Genomic DNA, 21,778 nt, shown 5'->3' with positions numbered 1-21,778 from the left:
GCACTTAACACAAGAAGCACTATAAGAAAACTTGAAAGTAGTTTAGCGGCGTAAGAACATCAGTGATACACTTGGAGAGGCTATTTGATGATGCAAAGCAGACTCCTGTATCTGAAAACATACTAAATACACTGTAAGAATTCTGTGTCTAGTAAAAATACATATCTATATACTCATTATAAAGTTCTAGAGAACCAATATAAATGCTCTAAAAATTGCTGACGAAGGTTCAATGTAGTATTTAAAAGTACTTCTGTGAATAAAGGGAGGCACTTTCCTAATAACAAGTAGGACCAATGTAAAATTGCATATTATATGCAACAAATATTATAACCGAGTGGTCAGGAGGCACCTGTATTCCAAGCATCAAATTTCCAGGCATCCAGAGGGGGTCGTATCCCAGTGTCCATAAGCAGTCTGTCATATAAATTCAGTCAGGTAGGAGAATCTATCGTAATAAAGTGTCCACAGAGGAATTATCTAAAGTGTTTATAGATCTCCGTCTAATATAAGTTCACTGAACAACACCATCACGTTCGCACCGTCTTCACAAATTTATGTAAGGTAGGAAATTAAAGACGGCAATTCTTGAATGACAGTTAAAGGCACGAATGTAATTTCATCAGTGCCACAGGTGATCACATAAGTACGTGTCCCAATAAATACTATTATAGTTACATTAACAAGATTACATTTGTACGATTAATGCGAAATTATAGCATTAATACCCATATGTGTATTAAAGTTAAGCTGAAAACATAATATTCGCTACATCAGGCAAATATGATTATTATAAATTGTTATAAGTATACAAACCTAGTCAAGAGTCAGAAAGAAATATCTGTTACGATATTGTAATACATACTAATATGTTGAGCGTTAAGATAATAAAGATCGAAGAAACCAAAACAAGAGCAAAAGGTTAAATTAATTGTGTATGGTTTGATGTGTTATGAAGTTAGTTTTCTTCGCTAACTCACAGAAAGCGTAATATATTTCCCTATTTTTCCAAATATCCGATAAGTTGCAGGGCCAACAGATGCCGTGTTTACCTAGTAACAGTTTCAATTCGAGCCTTTCTTTCTCTAACATTACGCAGTCATAGAGGTAGTGTTTTGGTCCATCTTCAACTAAGCATATAGTGCAGTAATTATTAATCCTATTCGTGAACCTATAAAGGTAGCTGGCAAATTTACCATGCCCGCTGAACATTTGTGTGGTATAGTAGTTGGGGATGTACCATTTCAAGCTGAGTAAATTGTAGATGTCAGGAATGAATTCGTACGTGATATGATCAGAATTCATGTTCCAAATATTTTGCCATGTTTGTATACTGTCATTCCATAAAAGGCGTCTTAATGCTTGTAAACTGAGTTTGTTGTAATTAATAGGTAATGCCTTATTTTCAGCTGCCTGTTTAGCTAAAGTATCAGCCCTTTCATTACCCTTGATGCCGCAATGAGCTTTGACCCAAGTAATCTCATAGTTAGAGGTAGAAAGTCTGATCATATTTCTAATTTCCTCAGCCATGTAATGCAAATTATTGCCATATATGATATTATATGCAGACAATGAATCAGTTAAAATATGGATGTAAGCATGATCAAAAGTACTTTCAGACCACATTATGGCGCTTTTAATAGCATACATCTCTGCTTGGAATACAGTACACCGGTTATTCAGTCGAATGTTTTGCTGATAAATTTCATTGTTACTATAGTAGGCCACAAAACTACAGCCCACACTATCATTGATGCGTGAACCATCTGTGTATATATCAACATTAATAGAATAATTATTATCATAACTGCAATCTATTGGAATGCCATAATTTATTGTGTCTTTAAAGGGAAAAGGCCATTCCACATCGATAGGTGTTAAGGTACCTGATATGATGTTGATGCTATTGCCCCATTTGATTTGTTGTAACTTTTGCCTTTGTTTTATTATAATATCAATTGGGGGTTTTTGGGCGATAACTTGAAGGCTTTTGTTACTAGTAGTTCGAAAAGCTTTAGTGATTAGCATTAGAGAACGTCTTTGAGAAGAGATTAATTTCCTCTTTATATACACTTTATTAGTGGACCAGCCCCAGGTTCCGCATGCATATGTAACGACTGGTATATAGATACCATCATAAATAATATTCATAGCACCGTAAGAAAGCCCCCAATCTCTCTTTGCAACCTGTGAGAACGAATGTAATACCAGCCCAATCCGATCGGTTATATATTTTATATGGTTATCCCATCCTNATAACTTGAAGGCTTTTGTTACTAGTAGTTCGAAAAGCTTTAGTGATTAGCATTAGAGCACGTCTTTGAGAAGAGATTAATTTCCTCTTTATATGCACTTTATTAGTGGACCAGCCCCAGGTTCCGCATGCATATGTAACGACTGGTATATAGATACCATATTTTGAAGAAGTGGGAGGATGTCAGAACAACGCTCTTAGAATGGCATTCAAACCAAGTTGAGGTAAATAGGCTTAGGGATCTCTACAATGACAATGCTATTAATTACTTCTGAAAAATAGAAGTAAGCAAAGAAGAGAGAAAAGCAATCAACATTGGACAGATTTTTTAACACCCCATAAACAGAAAAAAAACATTACTGATAAAAATGCAAGACTGTATATATATATTTATTTATTATTACATGTAAATAAACTTAGTAAGAATGTATATACTTTTTTATTTATTTATTTGGTCTCCAGAATGGATTAATCAAATTCCCATAAAATCTATGGTAAATTGATAATCTGTTAATGAACAATTCGGATAGCGAACAGAGTCTTGAAACAGATTATGTTTATTAACTGATCACCCACTGTATATGCTAAAAGTTTTAGATATGATATCAAATCATTTTTGTTTTTATTTTTACTTGTTTTACTGCTTTATTCAATTGTTTCAAATTATTTGTACACATTATACTGAATTTGGGAATGCTATTCATTTCATGAAATAGGAAAAATTTGTGAAATTGTTCATTAACTGCTGATTCATGACAGATAAATTTTTTGCCTATTTCATGAAATTGGTATTTTATAGTTTTCAATTAGATGCTATCTTTCCATTCATTGAATTATGGCATAGAAAACATTAGGCAAAGATTTATTTTAGTATTGTCTTCATGTTTGAAAATTACTTAAGGATATTTTATATTTACTAAAGACTTTTATTGCATACATATTGCATTAAATGCTGGTTTAAGTCTTAAGTCGTAAAACTTTTAATATAAAATTTATAATAATCTAAATTTTAAAAAAATCTAATTATTGTACATACTGATGTATGAACTTAAGTGAATTCAAATAAATTATATATACAATAGAAATATATTTTTTTTTAAATATATTTTCATGCTATATATTGAATGATGATCATAGTAATCTGATAAGCAAGATTTAATCTCCTAATTGAAACTTTATTTATAAAACTTTTAGTAACAAATATTATGTTTTAAATAATTTTTTATTTCTGTATTGATTTCATTACTTCAACATTTGAATTATTAATATTTTAAATCTTTGCAGGAATATGTGATTACAGCAATGAAAAGTTTAGGATATGTCACATTAATGTGTGGTGATGGAACAAATGATGTTGGTGCATTAAAACATGCTCAAGTTGGTAAGTTAAAAATTCTGTAGTCTGTTAATTAATATGCATCAATGTCCTTAATTTAAACAAGTTGTTCTTTCAAACACCATAACAGTGTATTTCTATTAATAGGACTTATCATACTGGTGTATAAGATTACAGCAACACAGTCACACAGATTAAAATTGTTTTATTTACAATTACCTGTAACAGGTAATTGTAAATAAAACAATTTTAATCTGTGTGACTGTGTTGCTGTAATCTTATACACCAGTATGATAAGTCCTATTAATAGAAATACACTGTTATGGTGTTTGAAAGAATAACTTGTTATTCTGTAGTCTGACTCAGGAAAACTAAGATCAAACAATCATAGACATTGATAACAGTCACTTACAAGAAAGTATATAACATAATATATATCAATAAAGATATAAACACAATAATCACATCCAATGACATTATAGACACAGTATTCATTAATACAGATATAAATTTATTCCAAAAAACACAGGTGAAATATATGGTATACACAAAATACATACATATTACCAAATTATAGTAAAACCTCACTTACCAGGTCACCTTTTGTATACATAATTTCTGACTATGTAAATTAGATGATTTTCTAGATTGAATTATGCAAAAATCAGCATACAGAACTCTAATTAGAGAGTCTATATTGGATCCTGCTAAGAGTTTAATACAGTTTATAAAAGTTAACAAAAATAAATAAAATATTCATATTATACTGTACATTCTTTGTAATATACAGAAATTTAAACTTTTATACAGGGTACATGAACAGTGAATGCAAGCTGTTTGCAGTAGGTTCATTCAAGTATTATACAGTACAGGAACTGTTTTATACCCATAGACAGAATAAATATGTTTGAGTTGGTAGTAAAGGTTTTATTCAAGTACTGTATTTTAACAAGAAAATTCAGAAAAAAATTGTTAATGGAAGTCACTAACTGTGCAGAAGGTTCAAAGTGTCAGAAATTCTGGGTTAGTCATTGCAATTACATACATACCATAACTTTAAAATACAGTGGTACCTCGGTATACATCTGCTTTAGAATACGTTCTGTTTGGACGAAACAAATTTTGCTTGGTATATGACTTTTGTTCGGTATATGACTTAATTCAATTATACGTGCCATCTATGAACAAGTAGCACTATTGGTATACTAGACCAGACTAGACGTTTGCGGTGCCACAGTTTATAACTTTGTTAAATTTCTTCTGATTTTAATTTGTAAGTAAAATTTTATTATTTTTATTAATCATGAATTGCAAAAAGGCAAATGAAAAGCAACAGAAAACTAAAAAAATGACTAGAATCACAATGGAACTGATAAAAGAGATTGTTGAGGAATATGAAGGTGGTATGCGTGTTCAAGATTTAACTGTTGCATACCGTATTCCGAGAACGACGATATCGACAATCGCGAAAAATAAAGACATTATTAAATCTGCTAATGTTGGGAAAGGAGTTAAATCAATTTCTAAACAGAGATCGAAGACATTAGATCTTGTTGAGGAATTGCTTTTGCTTTGGATAACTGAAAAACAGTGTGCTGGCGACATCATATCAGAAGCAATTATTTGCGAGAAAGCTAAAAAGATACATGCTGATCTCACAAAAAATCAAGCAGGAACTAGCCAGGAAAGCGAGGTGTTTAAAGCCAGCCATTTTTTTTCACGAGAACGGATTAATCATTTTTACATTACTTCTTATGGGAAAGGTTGGTTTGGTATACGTCCTATTCGGTATAAGTCCAAACACTAGGAACGGATTAAGGTCGTATACCGAGGTTCCACTGTACTATTAAAAACAGACAAATTATAAGCTTGTCTGGCAAAGAAGACTAGAGGTACAAATAACATTAGATATCAATTAGGCAGGCTGACACAATATACTAAAAACAACATAATGTCAAGTTTGTTGACACAGGTTAGGAGAATATTAAAACAGGTCAAGAAAATTAAAACACAAACACAGCATGAACAACATAAAACAAACACACAAAGGAATATGTTGATTAAACAAAAACTAGCAGCCAAGTTGCAAAAACTCAAATGATATACAACCTGAATGCTATGAAAACAACAAAATTAATTATTCACGAACAATGAAGAACTTTTCTGACAACTACATACAAAATTCACTAAACAGTCACAGCACAGTTGCAACCAACAGGAAAAGTACAGTTTTCCTGTTGAAATAAACTTATACAACATCCAAGATGATGTACAAAAAAAATGCACAATTGAAAAACATCTAGTGCAGACAATATTTACAATTTTTATATAAAACATTTACATCCTTGCAGTAGGATTTAGCCAAACATTTTACAAACACAATAATCCACAATATATACCAAAATTTTTTACATGGGGTATCATATACATGAAACCAAAAAGCAACAATAAGAGAGATCCTACACAGAAGAGACCAATCATGTGCTTTTCTATACTGTAGAAAATACTTCCTACCTCACATAGAACAACAAAACTGCTCTTGTAGAATCCACATGGGCATGCAAAAAACAGTTAATCATAGATTCAGTCATTCTATGGCAAGCACAAACAGCACAGAAACCATACATGTAACATAAGTAGGAAGGTATTTGACAGCATCATAGTTATTGTATACACTGCAAAATACATTCAATACTCAACATTTTTAGAAAAACAGTGCAGCACTGACAACAACACTACACTTCAAACTTTACAATAACACCAAAACACACTTAAAAGTAAGGTATTTTCCAGGAGATGCATTAAATCCATTTTGGTTTTGTCTGGTCTTGAACCCACTGCCCAGTCAATTAAACAAAACTAAGTATGGATACTACAAGACAACACAATGCATTATCTCATCTCATGGATGACATCTATGAGATGAGATCTCTATATATCCACATCTAAAGTATAGCTAAATTATTTATTAAGAATTACATATACTTTCTTGATTGACATAGCCTTAAAAATGGAGTTTGATACAGATGATACAAAACATTTGACATTAAAAAAGGAAGATTTTATGCTCAGAAATGGAGACATTATTGAAACTATGAGTGAGGGTAATGTCTATACATTTAATTTCCCAACAAACTAAACTCACAAAACATGTACAAATCAAGCAGAAACTAAAGAAAGAATCCTAATTACATGGTGCCTGAAGCTCAGAAATATAATTCTATTGTTAATACTCTTCTGAATCATTTTGTGATAATTTCTGTATATTTAAATTTTCATGTTTTAATATTTTCAATTAAAACCACATACAGTAAAGCCTTGTTATTTTGATATTTGATAATTTGAACTCAAGTCTAGTCCCTGGCCAATAGAATAGGATTTTGCATATGTTTTAGTTTGGATAATTCAAAATACATGTATGATGAAATTCAGTCATTATCTGGTCCATTGATCCACAAAAATATGATTTAATTTGAAATTTTCCATCATATTACAAGTTTATAATGAAGGTTTCCATGCTCAAGTGGTATTTTAGGTTTTGGTTTTACCAATTATACATTTTTGATTTATTGGACATTTAACATTTTTCAGACATCATACATCATTGCCAATGAAGAAAAAATTTTTTAATGGAAGAAATCTGTTTAGCATTTAATTATTTTGGGCATTTTTCACAAAAATCTATTGTTTCAATAATTCTAAAGTCAATTAAATACATGTGTATATTCATGATAGAATGTATACTTATAGCTTTAGACATTAATAGAGCTTGTTTTCATCAGATTAAACAAATTTCATAATCTTGAACTCAAGACTGTGAATTCTTCATAGAACTAGCCATTGGTTTGTAGATGAAATTTGTGGGTAATTCGTATTGAAGCACTTAAGCTTTTTTTGTACATTATTTTCAAGTATTTGTTTGAATGTGGTTTGGTTATGTTTTCATTAAGTATCTGCCAACTGACAGGCTTTCCAAAATAGCATAAATTATTAAGTAATAACTTGAAATGTTAAAGCATTTGTAACTGAGTGGGTGAAATTATATAAGATAATAACATAATTTTATTTTAGAATTACAAAAAAAAAAATTGAATTTAAAATGTTTGGATAATTCAAAGTCATGTTTTTTGGTCTCTTAAGTTTAAAAGTAATGAGAGTTTACTTTACTATTTTGTATAAATTAATTTAAAAATTAATTAAGCAAGATATATTTTAAAACAAATTATTATTATTTTTTAGGTGTTGCTCTTTTATCCAATGTTCCAGAATTCTTACTTCAGAAATCTTCAAAACATGCCATAGATGATTCTGCAGTAAATGAAACTCACCCCTCTCAATCTTCTAATAATGTCATTCATAAACTTGAAGCTATGGCAGCAAAAGGAAAATTAGGAAGGAGATCTGAAAATAAGGGAAGAACTTCAAGAAATGCAGAGGTAGTTTTCATAAATTATATGAGGTGTGTTCAGTAAGTTTCTGAATTAGGGCCATGTTTCTTAAATTATATATTCTGAAAAATTCTAATTGTATTTTTAGTGTTTTTCAAAACAATTAAAAAATATAACTGAAAGACAAAACAAATTTGATTAATTTATGTTTGAATTGAATCTGGAAAAATTAATCGTCTTTTATTCAGATTGAAAAATCTAATGTGAAAAGAGATTTAATGAATAGAATTTTTTTTTTTTTCAATCAATCATATTAGGCTATTGACTGTTACAACAGGGTGTTATAATTAATACCTAACCACAGTAAATCTCCATTAAGTTTAACATAAAACACAACCAATTTCAACATTTTTAACTATTTACATAATTCTGTTAACAATCATTTTAAATTATTATTAGATCAGTTAGTTTGCTTTGTTTTCCACTCACATGGTTACAACAATTTTTTAGCATAATTATATAATTTATAAATAGTAATGAATAGAATATGAAACAGTGTTATGCTTGGCTAATAATAATTGAATTTTTGTCATTCTAGTTAATCTTTACTGAACAGTAGATAATTTAGTATTGAAATATACTACTTATTGTGAAATTTTAAATTATTTACATTATTCATTTTGTGAGGGCTTGGGGCCCATTAAAAACTTGGTTACAGGAGTTTAAAATAGGATCCTGCCACCAAGTGTACCAGACACACCTCAGGTTAAAAAGAAACAAAAGGCAGGTAAGGCATGAGAGTAAAAGTCATTCTGAAGTCCAGGAATTCAAAGTCAAGTAAACTAATTTAAGAATAAAAGAGAAAATTTATTATGGAGAAACAAAATTTAACATTTGAACTTAGTTTAAATTTATAGTAAGTACAAAATCTGTTTTAAGGAGTTAGCCTATTTCTATTTGTAAAACACGGCATCTAGTGGGGTATCTGAACTTCACAATACACAACATACCAAGAAAAGAGTTGTCTTCTCTTCTAGGAGTTGACTTCCTTTCTGGATGCTGCATTGATTTTCTTCTTTATCCTCTTTCTGCTTTCTCTTCCTCTCTTCTTTTCCTTCACTTCCTCTCTCTTTCATTCTTCTTCACCTTCTCTCTTTTTCTTCTTCACTTTTTTGTCTTCTTTCTCCTTCACTTAGTCTTTCACTGATTTTTGTCATTCCCTTTTATTTTATTCTTTGTTTTGACCAATCATGATTTTGTTCTGCAGGAAGTTTATGTAATTTGCCATAAGCATGATTGGTCATCCTTTAGTGTTCCTCTCATCTATTAACCACTGTGCTGTGATCGACAGATATACCTGTCAAGGATGATCATTAGGAGAACAACGTCTATATCGCCAAAAACTAGCCAAAAATTACTGCGAAAAAAATTTACATAATAAGGAATTATGTGACAATAAAGAAAGATTTTTCTTTACTAGATATAACTGTTTAAAAAAATTTTTTCTGAAATGGAAATGAGAAAAATGTGTGGGAAAATTCTTAAAAAATTTCCCATGTTTATTCTCCACTACATCTTGATAGTACCATATCTGACTAACTCTCACTACAAAGGTTAAGAATTATGTACAGTATGTCCATGTCACATGGACAGAGTAGAACCTGTCTGTCATCTAACACTAGTGAAAATTGGGGAAATGACGGTCATCCACTTTGTCTTTTCCTTCGAATGTTGTGGGATTTAAAACAATTAATGGATAATTTTTTTATTCTAATTTGTTTCTCTGAATTATTTTTAACTGGTATTACTAAAAATTTAGAAAGGGGAGGTCTGTAAAATAGAAAAATAGGCAAAATTCCTTTACAACATTTATTAATAAACATAAACAATTCCAGTGTCACATTTACAGTTACATCTCTGAGATATGGGTGCAAAGAGTATCCTGTCTGATAGTTAACAATTGTTCATTGCACAACCAGACAAAACAAAAAAAGGGATATAAAATACATATATAACTTAAAATACAATAAATTGATTTAAAATTATAATGCTAATAATAATTTAAGTGTATATATGTATTATATATATAAACAGGAGGTCTATAATAACCAAAATTTCGGGAAATAGTGGTCCTCACAATTTTAACTTAAGTTAGGAATTTAAATTCTTAATACAGTTTAATCTCTGATTTAATAATTTTATAATTGAATATGAAAGTTTGAACAGGTTTTTCCTATCTTATAAAATTAATAATAAAAAAATTTATAATATATAAAAAAAAGATAGATTTTATTAGAAAGGATAAAAATTCCTTCACTTATAATTTTATTTGTGTTTTGTAATTGTTGAACAATTCTTACACACCTGATTCCAACAAATGAATAAGATCAATTTCCTAGAATTGTGTGTTCTTTGGTATTATATTTAATAGGCTGTTAGATGATTTTTTAAAATCTGTTAAAAGCTTAATTAACTTTCCAGCATATTTTAAAGTTTTTTCACAAAATTGGAATAGTTTCTTAATTTTACATGCGATGCCATTTTGACTGGTTTTTAAGCACAGCCAAATAACAATTCCCATTAAAATCTAACCAATATAAATATGCATGTCTGAAGCAGGATTTTAACCCATGATCTGACTAACTGAAAACAATTCCCTAACATATTCATCCACTAGATTGAAATTTGTATAATAGTTTATGGACAATCATAATTTTGAAATTTACATAATGATTAAGAATTGATAACATACACTATTTTAGATACTTGTAACAAAATAAATTGAAAATTCATTCTGAACAGTTGTACCTTTTACCTACTTTTTGGTTAGATCCAAAAATCAGAATTTTGTGTTTAATTTTAATATTTTATAAAATTTACCTATTTTACATAGAAAATTGAGTGAATAAGGCTGTGTACACATTAGGCATTTTGTGTTGCATTAAACACGTGTTAGCAGCATACACACAGTGCGTTAGCTCGGCGTTCGACGACTGTTTAGTGGAGCATTAGCACTGGCTCAGTTTGGAAATGGACGTGAAAGTAATTGCTTGTGTGTGCTTCCTCCATTGTCGCTATAAAAGACGATGGCAGAGGCAAAGAAAATTTTGGGTGCACCCAATATTACGAGATATACTGATGCATGGAATGTTTCTGACGTTGTATCCAAAACTAAGGCAATATGAACTCAAATTTTTTAATTCTTTTAGACTATCTATAAAATCATTTGACGATGGCTGGTCTCTCTTAGATTTCATCAATAAATAGATCAGTATCAAAATGATCGTTCTCCATTTCGGCCAACATGCATCCACTCTACCCGAAAGCGCACGATCAAATGTACAACAACATGGCAGCACATATATCTTAAAGCGCCCGTAAAATGTGAGTTTTAACAAAAATATATCAATGCGCGTTTGACGCACACTTGGCCAATTTGTGTGTTGGAAAATAAATGTAAAATTCAATTTAAAATTGATATGGCTTATAAGAAAACTTTGTTGGTTTTTATTGTTTTTAATTAATTTTTTGATAACTTTTATCTTTTTTATATCACTTAATGCATTTTAATACTTTTTAATCTAATGTTGTTTTTTTTATAAGTCATTACCAAGATAAGAGTTTCATTTGTAATGATATTTGAAAATTCGAAATTTATTGATCATACCTTGTAATAAATGAATGATTTTATTAATTTAATTNCACTATATTGAATACATGCCATATTGTTAGGAAATTCCTTAATACTGACACTGACACTGACACACACATTTAATTTTAGTTTTGTTTTGGTTGCTATGCCTTGACTCTGGTCCGGCATAGTACACAGCCACCGGTGTGTACCGAGTATAACCCACTAAACACAACAATAATAATAATAATAATAAGTTTCAATAAAAATGATAAAATGTAAATTTAATTTTATCATAACGAGTTTGCTTGAATTTTGTTTCTTCTGAGATCGCAGCAATGTGCGACGGGTAAGCTAGTATGCTATAAAAAAATCTGTTTGAATGACCAGTTGCCATTGTATATGTTTTGTATGTTTGAATATTTTATTAATAAAATTCTTCCTTATTATTCTGAAAATTTCTAAGATACTACCATTACTGTTCTTCAATTTAATGGAATTCTTACATCTGTAAAGTTATCAAAATAAAAAGCACTAAAAATGCACATATCAGACATTTATCTGATACGGGAACACTTATTAGAGATCTTAGATTGCAGCCATTCCAAGAAACTTCTAAGTTCCAACATCAGAAGTTGCATAGTTGCAGTCACTCAAGCTATAACACCTCAGAGTAAGAGACAACAAATCATAGGTGTGGGAATTAGTGCTACATGCCACCCCACATGGCTACATCTCTGCTGATGCTAGACAGTCTTCTTTGGTATATGTGAAACAGTACATAGTGTTTCTCCAACTTTATCCATTTTGTGCTCTGCTACAGATTGAATACAGTCTCAATTTTGCATATTATAAGTTGTCTGGATTATAAACTATGTTCAGCATACTCAGTTTTGTTAAAGATACCATATTGAGTTTTTGAAAAAACTTTTTCTATATAAAATTCAGCCAAGAGGTGTATCGAGAGATACTTAAATATCAAAGAATGTACAGTACATATTAAGCCAAACAATTGCCATACTGAATCAGGCTACTCTACAGCTATTGTTAATAATTAAATTCTACATAATTTGACACTAGAGGTAGGCTTAGATACCATGTCTTATTAAAGTTAATAATTATAATTAAATTAACATTTACTAAATAATTTAGAATATTCTGAAAGAAAAGAATCGGCCCAGAACTCAAACCCACAAGTGCTGCTTACTGTGCAGATTGTGTTGCCAGTTACACTACCCAGATCTACATCTTAACCCTTACCTTCCAGACACTTAATTTTAGATATAACCATCCATGGTTACTTACATTGCTGACTGGGACTATTTCCAGACAAATGTGTTTGGAAGCAAAGGGTCAGACAGAGATCTGGGTAGTGTAACGGGCAATGCATTTGCACAGTAAGCAAGAGTTGCTGGTTGAAGTCATGCTCCAAGATCATTCTTTTCTTCTAGATTATTCTAAATTATTCAGTAAATATTAAATTTAATTATAGTTAGGTGATAGACATCATCTCAATTTATCTCTAGTACCAATTATTTAGAATTTAATTATTAATACCTGTAGTAGCAGTAAAGTAGCCCAATTCAGTATGGCAATCATTTGGCTTATTATTAAAAACATTGGGCTTTGAGATGTTTGTAGACATTTAGGTATTAAACCCAAGAGTAGTTCTATGGGAAAACATACCTAGTGTAATGCTCTGCAGAATATACCTTTAACAAATTATGAGTCAAAACACTATAAAAACAAGCAAATTACAAAACAAATTGTTCAAGGAAAAGATTATTTCTTCACTTATAAATAGCCTATCATTAATTTGGAGGATAAACTTCAATAATTATTCTTAACCTTAACACAAAAAACAAGTTTCTACTTAGAAAGCATAAATTGCCTTTAAAATTCATTATTTTACTATTTTTCTGTTTTTTCCTTACAAATCTAACATTTATTGGTCTGATCTCATATTTTTAGAACAGATTAGTGTATTTGATCCTTTCTAGAAAACCTGACAATAATTATGATTTTCTGAAAATGAAGGCTACTTTCTTCATTCATCTGATGATGATAAATGATATGCAAGATACTTACTGTATTTTTTCACCAGTCTTACAGCATTATTCTACCATATTAATTTTTAAATACTTTGACGACAAAGTATTACATGCTTGATGTTGTATTTCATATAATAAGGCTAACAATTTATCAATTTTTAGATATAAATCTTTAACTAATTCAACTTATGAAGGTATATTTTATACAGCATAACCTTTTATTTATATATTGTAATTTGTAACCAGTATGTATTTGTGTTTTAGTTGACTGAGGAGGGGCATGAATAGCCCAAAACATGTACAAACATTAAGTACACGTATCAACTAAATAAAAATTCATGATGAGATTTTCCTTGTGTCCGAGTGAACATACTATATAGTTGGTGTTCAAGTTGCACAACAATTACCGGCATAGTTTCATAAGTACTAGTATTTCAACTTATCTACAGGAAAAAACTTACTTTTTCCTTTTTGATTTATCCTGTTTGTTATAAAAGAAAGTAAATTCAGTTAATTGTAAAAATAAGTAAATTGAGCATGCACATATCTTCAAGATGTGCAATTTTTAAATTTTTGGAATGGGTGGTCTCTTACAAGCATTATAATGCATGGAAACCTGATGATGACCATTAAAAACAAAAGATAACGTTCGTTTTAAAGAGAATTATTGCTGGTTTTAGGTAATTACTTATTTATTTATTAAAAAGTGCATTATCAGATTAAAAAGCAAACTATATGAATTCATGTAAATGGAGTTTTTATTTTTTGAGATTTATTATAGCCATATTACTCATAACTCAACTTATTTTCAAAAATTATCATTTCTGCATTAATGTAAATTTTGATTAGATATCTTATGCATATGTTAAGTATTCATTTTTGATTGGTTTCTCTTTACTAATGAATAAAAATTAAATAGTGCACATTTTCAAAAAAATTTCTTTTTTGATGATAAATAGCCTTTTTCATCTAATAGATCTTTCAGTATAGATATTCATAATTTGGATTGTTTAGTAGCTCTCTCTCCTATTTTATAAAATGCAGAACTGCTCTAAAGTATTCTTTGTTTTTAAAGTAAGTGAGATCACTAAATGTGAGAGAAGTATTGGCAATAACTCATTCTACTTTATCCAATTTTAAATCTCTTGCTTTTTTTAATTGTGTGTCTTTACCTCTTCATTGACTTGTCAGGAAATCAAAATATTAGGTAACCAAAAAAGTTCTGTCGTTTTTTGTGAAACTACAAAGTTTAAAGAACATTAAACTCAATACACAATAGATGGCACTAAAATTCCAGCAATATGTTAATNATTACTTATTTATTTATTAAATTCAGTTAGTTTTTTCTGAGGAAGAAACTAACTGAACTTTTTATATAAATTATATTTTTAAATGCTGAATATTAACAAAGTATTTACATGCAATATGCCAGAAAATTACAAAGTCAAGTTTATCTGGTGACTTCTGGATTATCTGGATTTTCACAATAAGATATATAATGCATCTTATTGTGAAAATCATCAAGGGACATGGCTGCTTCTCCAGCTATCTTGCTCGCTTCCACATCCAGGAGGAAGACTGCAAGCTGTGTGGAGTGCCGAAAGGCCCACTGCATTACATCTTTGAATGTCTGTATCTGGAGTGGAAATGCCTCAAACTTCAAATTGTGCACATTTAGAACATTAAAAATAAGGAACTTTTCAACAGCTTAAGGTCCCTAATTAAAAAATAATTCTGTCAGATGGGAAATTGGTGGCATATAACTTATCTGCACATCTCTGGTATAAAAAAAGCTCTATGTACTCTCTTGTATATATAATCACTCAAGAATATAAAATGTTTTAGTCAATTAATCATTTGTAATTATGTAAGTATTATATAATTACTTGTATTTTATTTTTATGTAACCTCATATCAATAATTGTTAATTGCATTACTCTCTATAATTTCTCTACTGTAATGCACATATGTGGTATTAAATTTTCATTCCTAAGCTGTAATGCATTACTTTCATATAACGTTCGCGTATTGCATTGTAAGCTCTTATTATTTCTTGTGTCCATATATTTTGTAATTTTTTACTCTAACTCTGTAGTATCCTGCAAAGCAGAGGTATTCAATAAAGATCCTTAAAAGTGAAGTGTGGCATTGGTGGTAACTTGAAATAATTTATTGTTTAACTTTGGAGTTATATTACTAGATAAGAATTCATATCACAAACCTGATAAGATGGAAGCAATACCATTAAACATTAGTTTAATTGAGAGAGAGATTAGGTATACATTATATTTAAATATCCATGATATAAAAGCATTCATATCCTAGTCTATAGTTTGATGTCTAGTGGAAATGTATTGATATAAACTAGACTAAATTCAATGGATTCAAATTTCCACAACTATAAATTGTAAACCAATAAATTATAGTATATTAAGAAGAATAAACTACTTAACTGAAGTAGATGATAAAAATGAAATAAATAATATTTTTGAGTGTCAAAACAGAAATAAAGTTTGACTTCCACCAAACAGCATCTTTATAGATATGTTGTAGAGATAAAACAGAAGAAAAAACAGCAAACAAATATGTTGTAGAGAAACAGCAAGCAAATATTTGTACAATATATTTATTCTGTTTGTCTTACTTTGACTAAGAAGTTTATTCTCATTAGTATTTATTTTAGTGTTTGTAATTGTTATAATGATATATGGTAAATTACATCCAAATTCTTTAAAATTTCAAATCTAAGAACAGTTCTTACAAAATTGATTTTGTATTTCTTATTTTAATAATATAAAAAAAATAATGCATTCTTATATGTTATAATTTAAAAAAGAACAGAACATGTGAGCTATTAACCTTATTCAGATTAAATTAACAATATTTATAGTGAAATTATTTCTTATGTACTGCTATGTTGGAAAACAATATGATGGCCAATAATTAAAACAAAATATATTACATAAAAAATAAAAAATTCTGATCATAACAAAACATGATAAACCAATACAAACCAACATTCATAATTAGATATACTGTAATTTTGCTTAGAGATAGGCGATTGAGTGATTGTCTCATAATAATTAATATTTAATTTAGAAATTATAAATAAAATTTAATAAGTTCTGGAAGAAAAGAATCGGCCCGGAGTGAAATTCAAATCCGCAATTCCAGCTTATTGTGTGAACATAATGCCAACGATGCTATCTGGATTAAATGTCCAATTATTAAACGTAGCTGTAATATGGCCCGATACAATCTGCCAGATCATTTGGTATAATCAAGAATTGGGTTATTTGAATGTTTATATCTGTCAATACAAACTTATCTAAATTTTAAGTTGCAAAACTTCACTTATTATACACAAAATTCTGCAATCAAAAGGATCAAATTTATTTCATTTTGACAAATCTTAAATAATTTTTATTTCAAAATATCATGCTTATTATCATTTGAGCAATGAAAAATAGGTTCACAATTCAAATTACAAACAGGAAATACAAAAATATTTTTGCCGACCAATTCAATTATACAAATAATGAAACAAATTGTAATAAAGATGATACAGAAGGCCGATTCAAAATTTTTAATCCATTTAATCATTCACCTTCCCAAAAAAAAATTTACTTTTTAATCTTATAATATAATTGAGATGGGTTGATGATGATGATGATAATGAGTGCAGAGCCCAAACGGTTAGGAGTTGACAGTTGAAATTTGGTACACAGAGTACATCATAAGAATGTACACTAAGGGCTATTTCAAAGTTCCCCTCTGTGGGGGACAGAGTAAGGATTACCTGAAGAACTCTGCTTCTACTATACTATTTTAGATGCAATTTTTTGCAATTTTGTGGAAAATCAAATATATGTTTAGACCCATCTAAAAATTCTCTAACTAGTCTTGGAAGAGTGGTGGGACCCAGGCCCATCTTTAAGTGTGCCCAGGTCTGGGCCCAGGACCTCTAGACATTGGGAGCCTCCTAACATTCAAGACCTCAAAAATATGCAAAATTGAATAGAATTATTATAAACAGTAAACAATCAAAAGATATATTTAATAAAATTTATCAAACAACAATATGTTTAGCAGAGAAAGCTAATTGAAGAAATTTATGAACATTACCCCTCCATTACAAATTCCTTAAGGGGGTCTCTGGGCTTTCCTTGGATCAGAGCATCACACATATCAAAGATGGGTCGGGGGAACCTAATTCTTGAACCAGGTGAAAAACGAATAAGATTGGCTATAATCTAATTATTTTAATCTTTGCTATCGTTACTTTTTGCCCAAGCAACGCCAGGCTCATCTGCTAATAATACAGTGGGTGATCAGTTAATGAACAGATCGGATAACAAACACTTTCGCGAAAGATTTTTATGTTCGGACAACGAACACATGATCGGATAACAAACACCCCACAGAACAAACACAAAAAGCAATGTAAAATAATGAATACCGATTGGTCTTCCCTTCCCTTGTCTTCGGACAACAATTTGAAACTTTTCGAAGTGTGTGGGAGACATCGACATCGACGCTCAAGCCGGTATATACCGATCAAATTCCTCCGAACTTTAAAACTCTCCCTTGTAATTCTAGCAGTTTATTTTTCTGACAAAACAATTCTTTTATGTATTCACGAGACTGTCGGGTAGGCACTCATTAAGTTTTGCGTCTGTTTTTCTTTTGGAAAGGTGAAAGTATAATAGCAAAGGTAGAGAGTGGGCAGAAGATGCCAAATGTTGCTGGGCAGTATGGCGTGAACAGGTCTACAGTAGGTCGCAGTTCAATCTTATTTAAGAAAAATACTGTATAATCAAGAAGACTCAAGCAGCTAAAGGAGTAACAAAGATCACATCTGAGAAATAAAGAACATCGAAGAGTTCATAATCGAACCTGAAACGGATCTGATGACAGAAGAACGCCAAGAAACTTGGTGAGATATTTTTTCTTCTAAAAAAGAGGATTAATGCCGATATCTGTTATTAAAGATCCTTTGAAGAAGTGAGAGGATGTCAGAACAACAGTCTTAGAATGGCATCCAAACCAGGTTGAGGCTTGGGATTTCTACAATTGCAATTACTTATGAAAAATCCTGAAGAGAGAAAAGCAATTGACATTAGACAGATTCTTTAACCCTTTCAAACGAAAAAAACATGACTAATAAAAACACAAGACTGTGTATGGATGTATTTTTATTATTACATAAAATAAACGTAGTAAGAAAGTATATATTTTTTATTTTTGGGGGGTCTGGAACAAATTAATTAAATTCTCATTAAAACCTATGGTAAATTGATAATCAGTTAACGAACAATTCGGATAGCAAACAAAGTCTTGGAATGGATTATGTTCGTTAACCAATCACCCACTGTATATGTTGTTATACGTATTTAGAAATAAACAGTACTTATATTTTGTGAATTGAAATCAGTACAGCAGATTTGCTTTCTGTTGATTTGTTAGGAACCAGTGTGATATTATATGAACTATTTTCTAACTTTTGCAGGATGATGCCAATTACATTACACAATTTTCTGCTTGCATAAGAAAAACAGTCCAAAACTTAAAAAGAACTAAAATCCTTTAAAATTATATTTTTAAAATACAGTAATTCCTCCACTTATGCAAATAATTAGTTCCACAAAACCAGCATGTAAATGGAGCCACAGAAAGTTAGATGTTTGAAGTAAACAGTTGCCAAAACTTGTTTCTTGGGTAGCTCAAAGTTGACAGCTGGATGGCAGGACAGCAGCATCATTCTGGGCTCCAAACGATAGGCTGACATCCTGAACCGAATTCGAACAAGATGAATAACCCCAGAACTTTTTGGGCAATTCCTCCAGATACGTTAGACCTTGTTCCTCACCCTGATGACCCCATTGAGGGCTTGGCCAAACCCATAACAGACTTATTAAAAAGACCATCTTAGTGCACACAGCTCGTCTAACCCCGACATCGAGGTGGCCTTCAACCAAGCGAGGATCACCTCACCCCACCCCACCCCAAGCACCTGAGGTGGTTGGAGGCAATTTCCATTTATAAATCTAGCCACAACACCACATGCATAAATTACAAAGAACAACTGAATTTGTCCATTGCATGGCAGGCCCTCGCGGACACCGATCTTTAATTGCCGACTACCCACATGGAATGCACATGTCCAATCCAACAATTTTACATGAGATGTGGATTCGATTCTATTTTAAATATTCATGTTCTATTTTGTTCTGCATTCTGTTGTTTCTTTTTTCTATTGCCTGAGGAAGAACTATTAATGTTCAAAAATGTTTGCGATATTTATCCATCATATCACACACATCGGTAACAGGTTCAAGGTACAGTACACGTTGATTTCATCCCAGTGTTCTTTGAACGTAGAAGTTTATATTATACTATATTTTAAAAGTTCTTCAAAAAAATTTGTTTTTCAAAAAACTGCTTTAATATGATGTGATTTGTTAATTACTTTGACTTAAAATAATTAACAATGCTATAGTATGTTATTTCAAAACATTTTCTTCTCTTAAGTTGGAAATAACTCTGAACTCACAGTATATAACTTATACCTCACAAGTCTGTTGAGACATATTTACACCAAGAGCAGCTGATTTTACTTCTAAACTTGTTGATTCAATATTCTGAAAGGTACACTGATGAGATTCCAATCATGTATAGAGACATTGTGTCAATAATATCATTCTTATGGGAGAACTGTCAAGAGCTTGGACCTTCTCTTTGGTTGTCATATCATGGCAAGTTACTAAATGAAGGATTGCTAAAACTCAAGTCTGACTGTATATTTAAAAATAAATGTTTCAAGACATAAAATGAAAGTTATGCACCTCATAAGAGGACAAACTTGCATAACAATTTTCATAATTAAATTTTTACAATTTATTAATCTTCAATATAGTGAAACTATCATGATCTTTTCCAACTTCAGTAGATTTCTTAGATTTTTTTTAACATTTACATTACTGGTTTTATTCTAATAATAACCAACCTTGAATAGTAGCTTCATCTATTATTCAAGGACTTCTAAAAATTAGGAAACAATAAATTATAATAGGTACTTTTTTTAATTTAAAAAAATGAAATACGTAAAACATATAATGCAAAAGATAACATTACTAGTTAATCGATAAAACTTCTAACTCAAGAACAAAAAAAAAAAAAAAAAANGATTCTTACTGCACAAAATTGAAATTAAATCTAGTGTAATATTTAGCCTAACGAGAAAGCTATAATAGGGTCAGATCTATATCTGACCCATTACCTGTGGCTCTAAGCTATAATACATAAAGAGTTTTTCCTCCATCAAATTATAATAAAATTTTATGAAATAGCTAAATATGAATAATGGACGAATCATTTATTATAATAATTTATTTTAAAGACATGAAAATACATGAGTTTATTCATTCGAATAATAGTTTATGCTTTATCTATATAATAAAAACAGAATTTATTTCACATTTCATCAGTTTCATGCACTGAAAAATTCCATCGACTAAAAGAAAGAGTTAAGACACCATTCTACAATTAGGAATTCGGAAAACATCAGAAAATAATAAATCTCGACATAATTTCTAAATGTTTAATGACGGGAACGGTGAGACGAGCCACTTCTCGAGAAGAGCATCACTCCACTTGCCACATATAAAATTCCACTAGCCAAACCTACTGTCTGTTAACAAAGAGAATTGTTTTAATGCTGTTAACTAGTCGAGAAAATATAAAGGACAACCTACTCCAGCTGCGGCATAGGCTGGAAGATCGGGAGCAAATCGTCGTCCATCAAAGGTAGCCGCAACAGCTCCTAACAAAGCGTTCAAAGTACCTGCCATCAAGTTATAAAGTACTCCCTGTAAGAAAGAGATATTTAAAGTTGATAGAAAACAAAATATAAAACGTATTGACTCACATAGGAATACTTAAATGGCTCCGGTAACGGACCCGGACGAAGGATAGCCGTTACCAAGTGGAGAGTAGTAGTGATTGCACTGAAGAAAGAAACGGCAAACAAGTAGGCGGCGGTCCAACTCACGGCCCACATTTCGGCATTCGGGTAATCAGTGCATAAGCAACATAAGCTGACGTTCAAGCTGCTAGTTA

General features: G+C 30.5%; 2 protein-coding genes across 2 annotated transcripts in view; one reads left to right on the top strand and one right to left on the bottom strand.

The window, feature by feature from the left end:
* The window catches only part of LOC111633892 (manganese-transporting ATPase 13A1-like), a 49,815-nt gene extending 41,753 nt beyond the window's left edge, over positions 1–8,062 (top strand). Inside the window, exons 18-19 of the mRNA XM_023378534.1 lie at positions 3,539–3,635; positions 7,830–8,062. Coding sequence (XP_023234302.1) covers positions 3,539–3,635; positions 7,830–8,062 — 330 coding nt within the window. The remainder of the gene's footprint in view (positions 1–3,538; positions 3,636–7,829) is intronic.
* Positions 8,063–21,076: 13,014 nt separating this feature from the next.
* On the bottom strand, positions 21,077–21,773 carry LOC111633887. The gene is made up of 3 exons (XM_023378530.1): positions 21,588–21,773; positions 21,415–21,528; positions 21,077–21,350 (listed from the first exon to the last, which is right to left on the bottom strand). Exons 1-3 carry the CDS (start codon positions 21,717–21,719, stop codon positions 21,261–21,263), a joined length of 336 nt encoding a protein of 111 aa, XP_023234298.1. The 5' UTR covers positions 21,720–21,773; the 3' UTR covers positions 21,077–21,260.
* Positions 21,774–21,778: the final 5 nt, after the last annotated feature.

Source organism: Centruroides sculpturatus, unplaced genomic scaffold (genome assembly GCF_000671375.1).
Source record: "Centruroides sculpturatus isolate CEXI.00-Female unplaced genomic scaffold, Cexi_2.0 scaffold747, whole genome shotgun sequence".
NCBI lineage: Eukaryota > Metazoa > Arthropoda > Arachnida > Scorpiones > Buthidae > Centruroides > Centruroides sculpturatus.
This window is presented reverse-complemented; position numbering and strand designations above follow the sequence as displayed.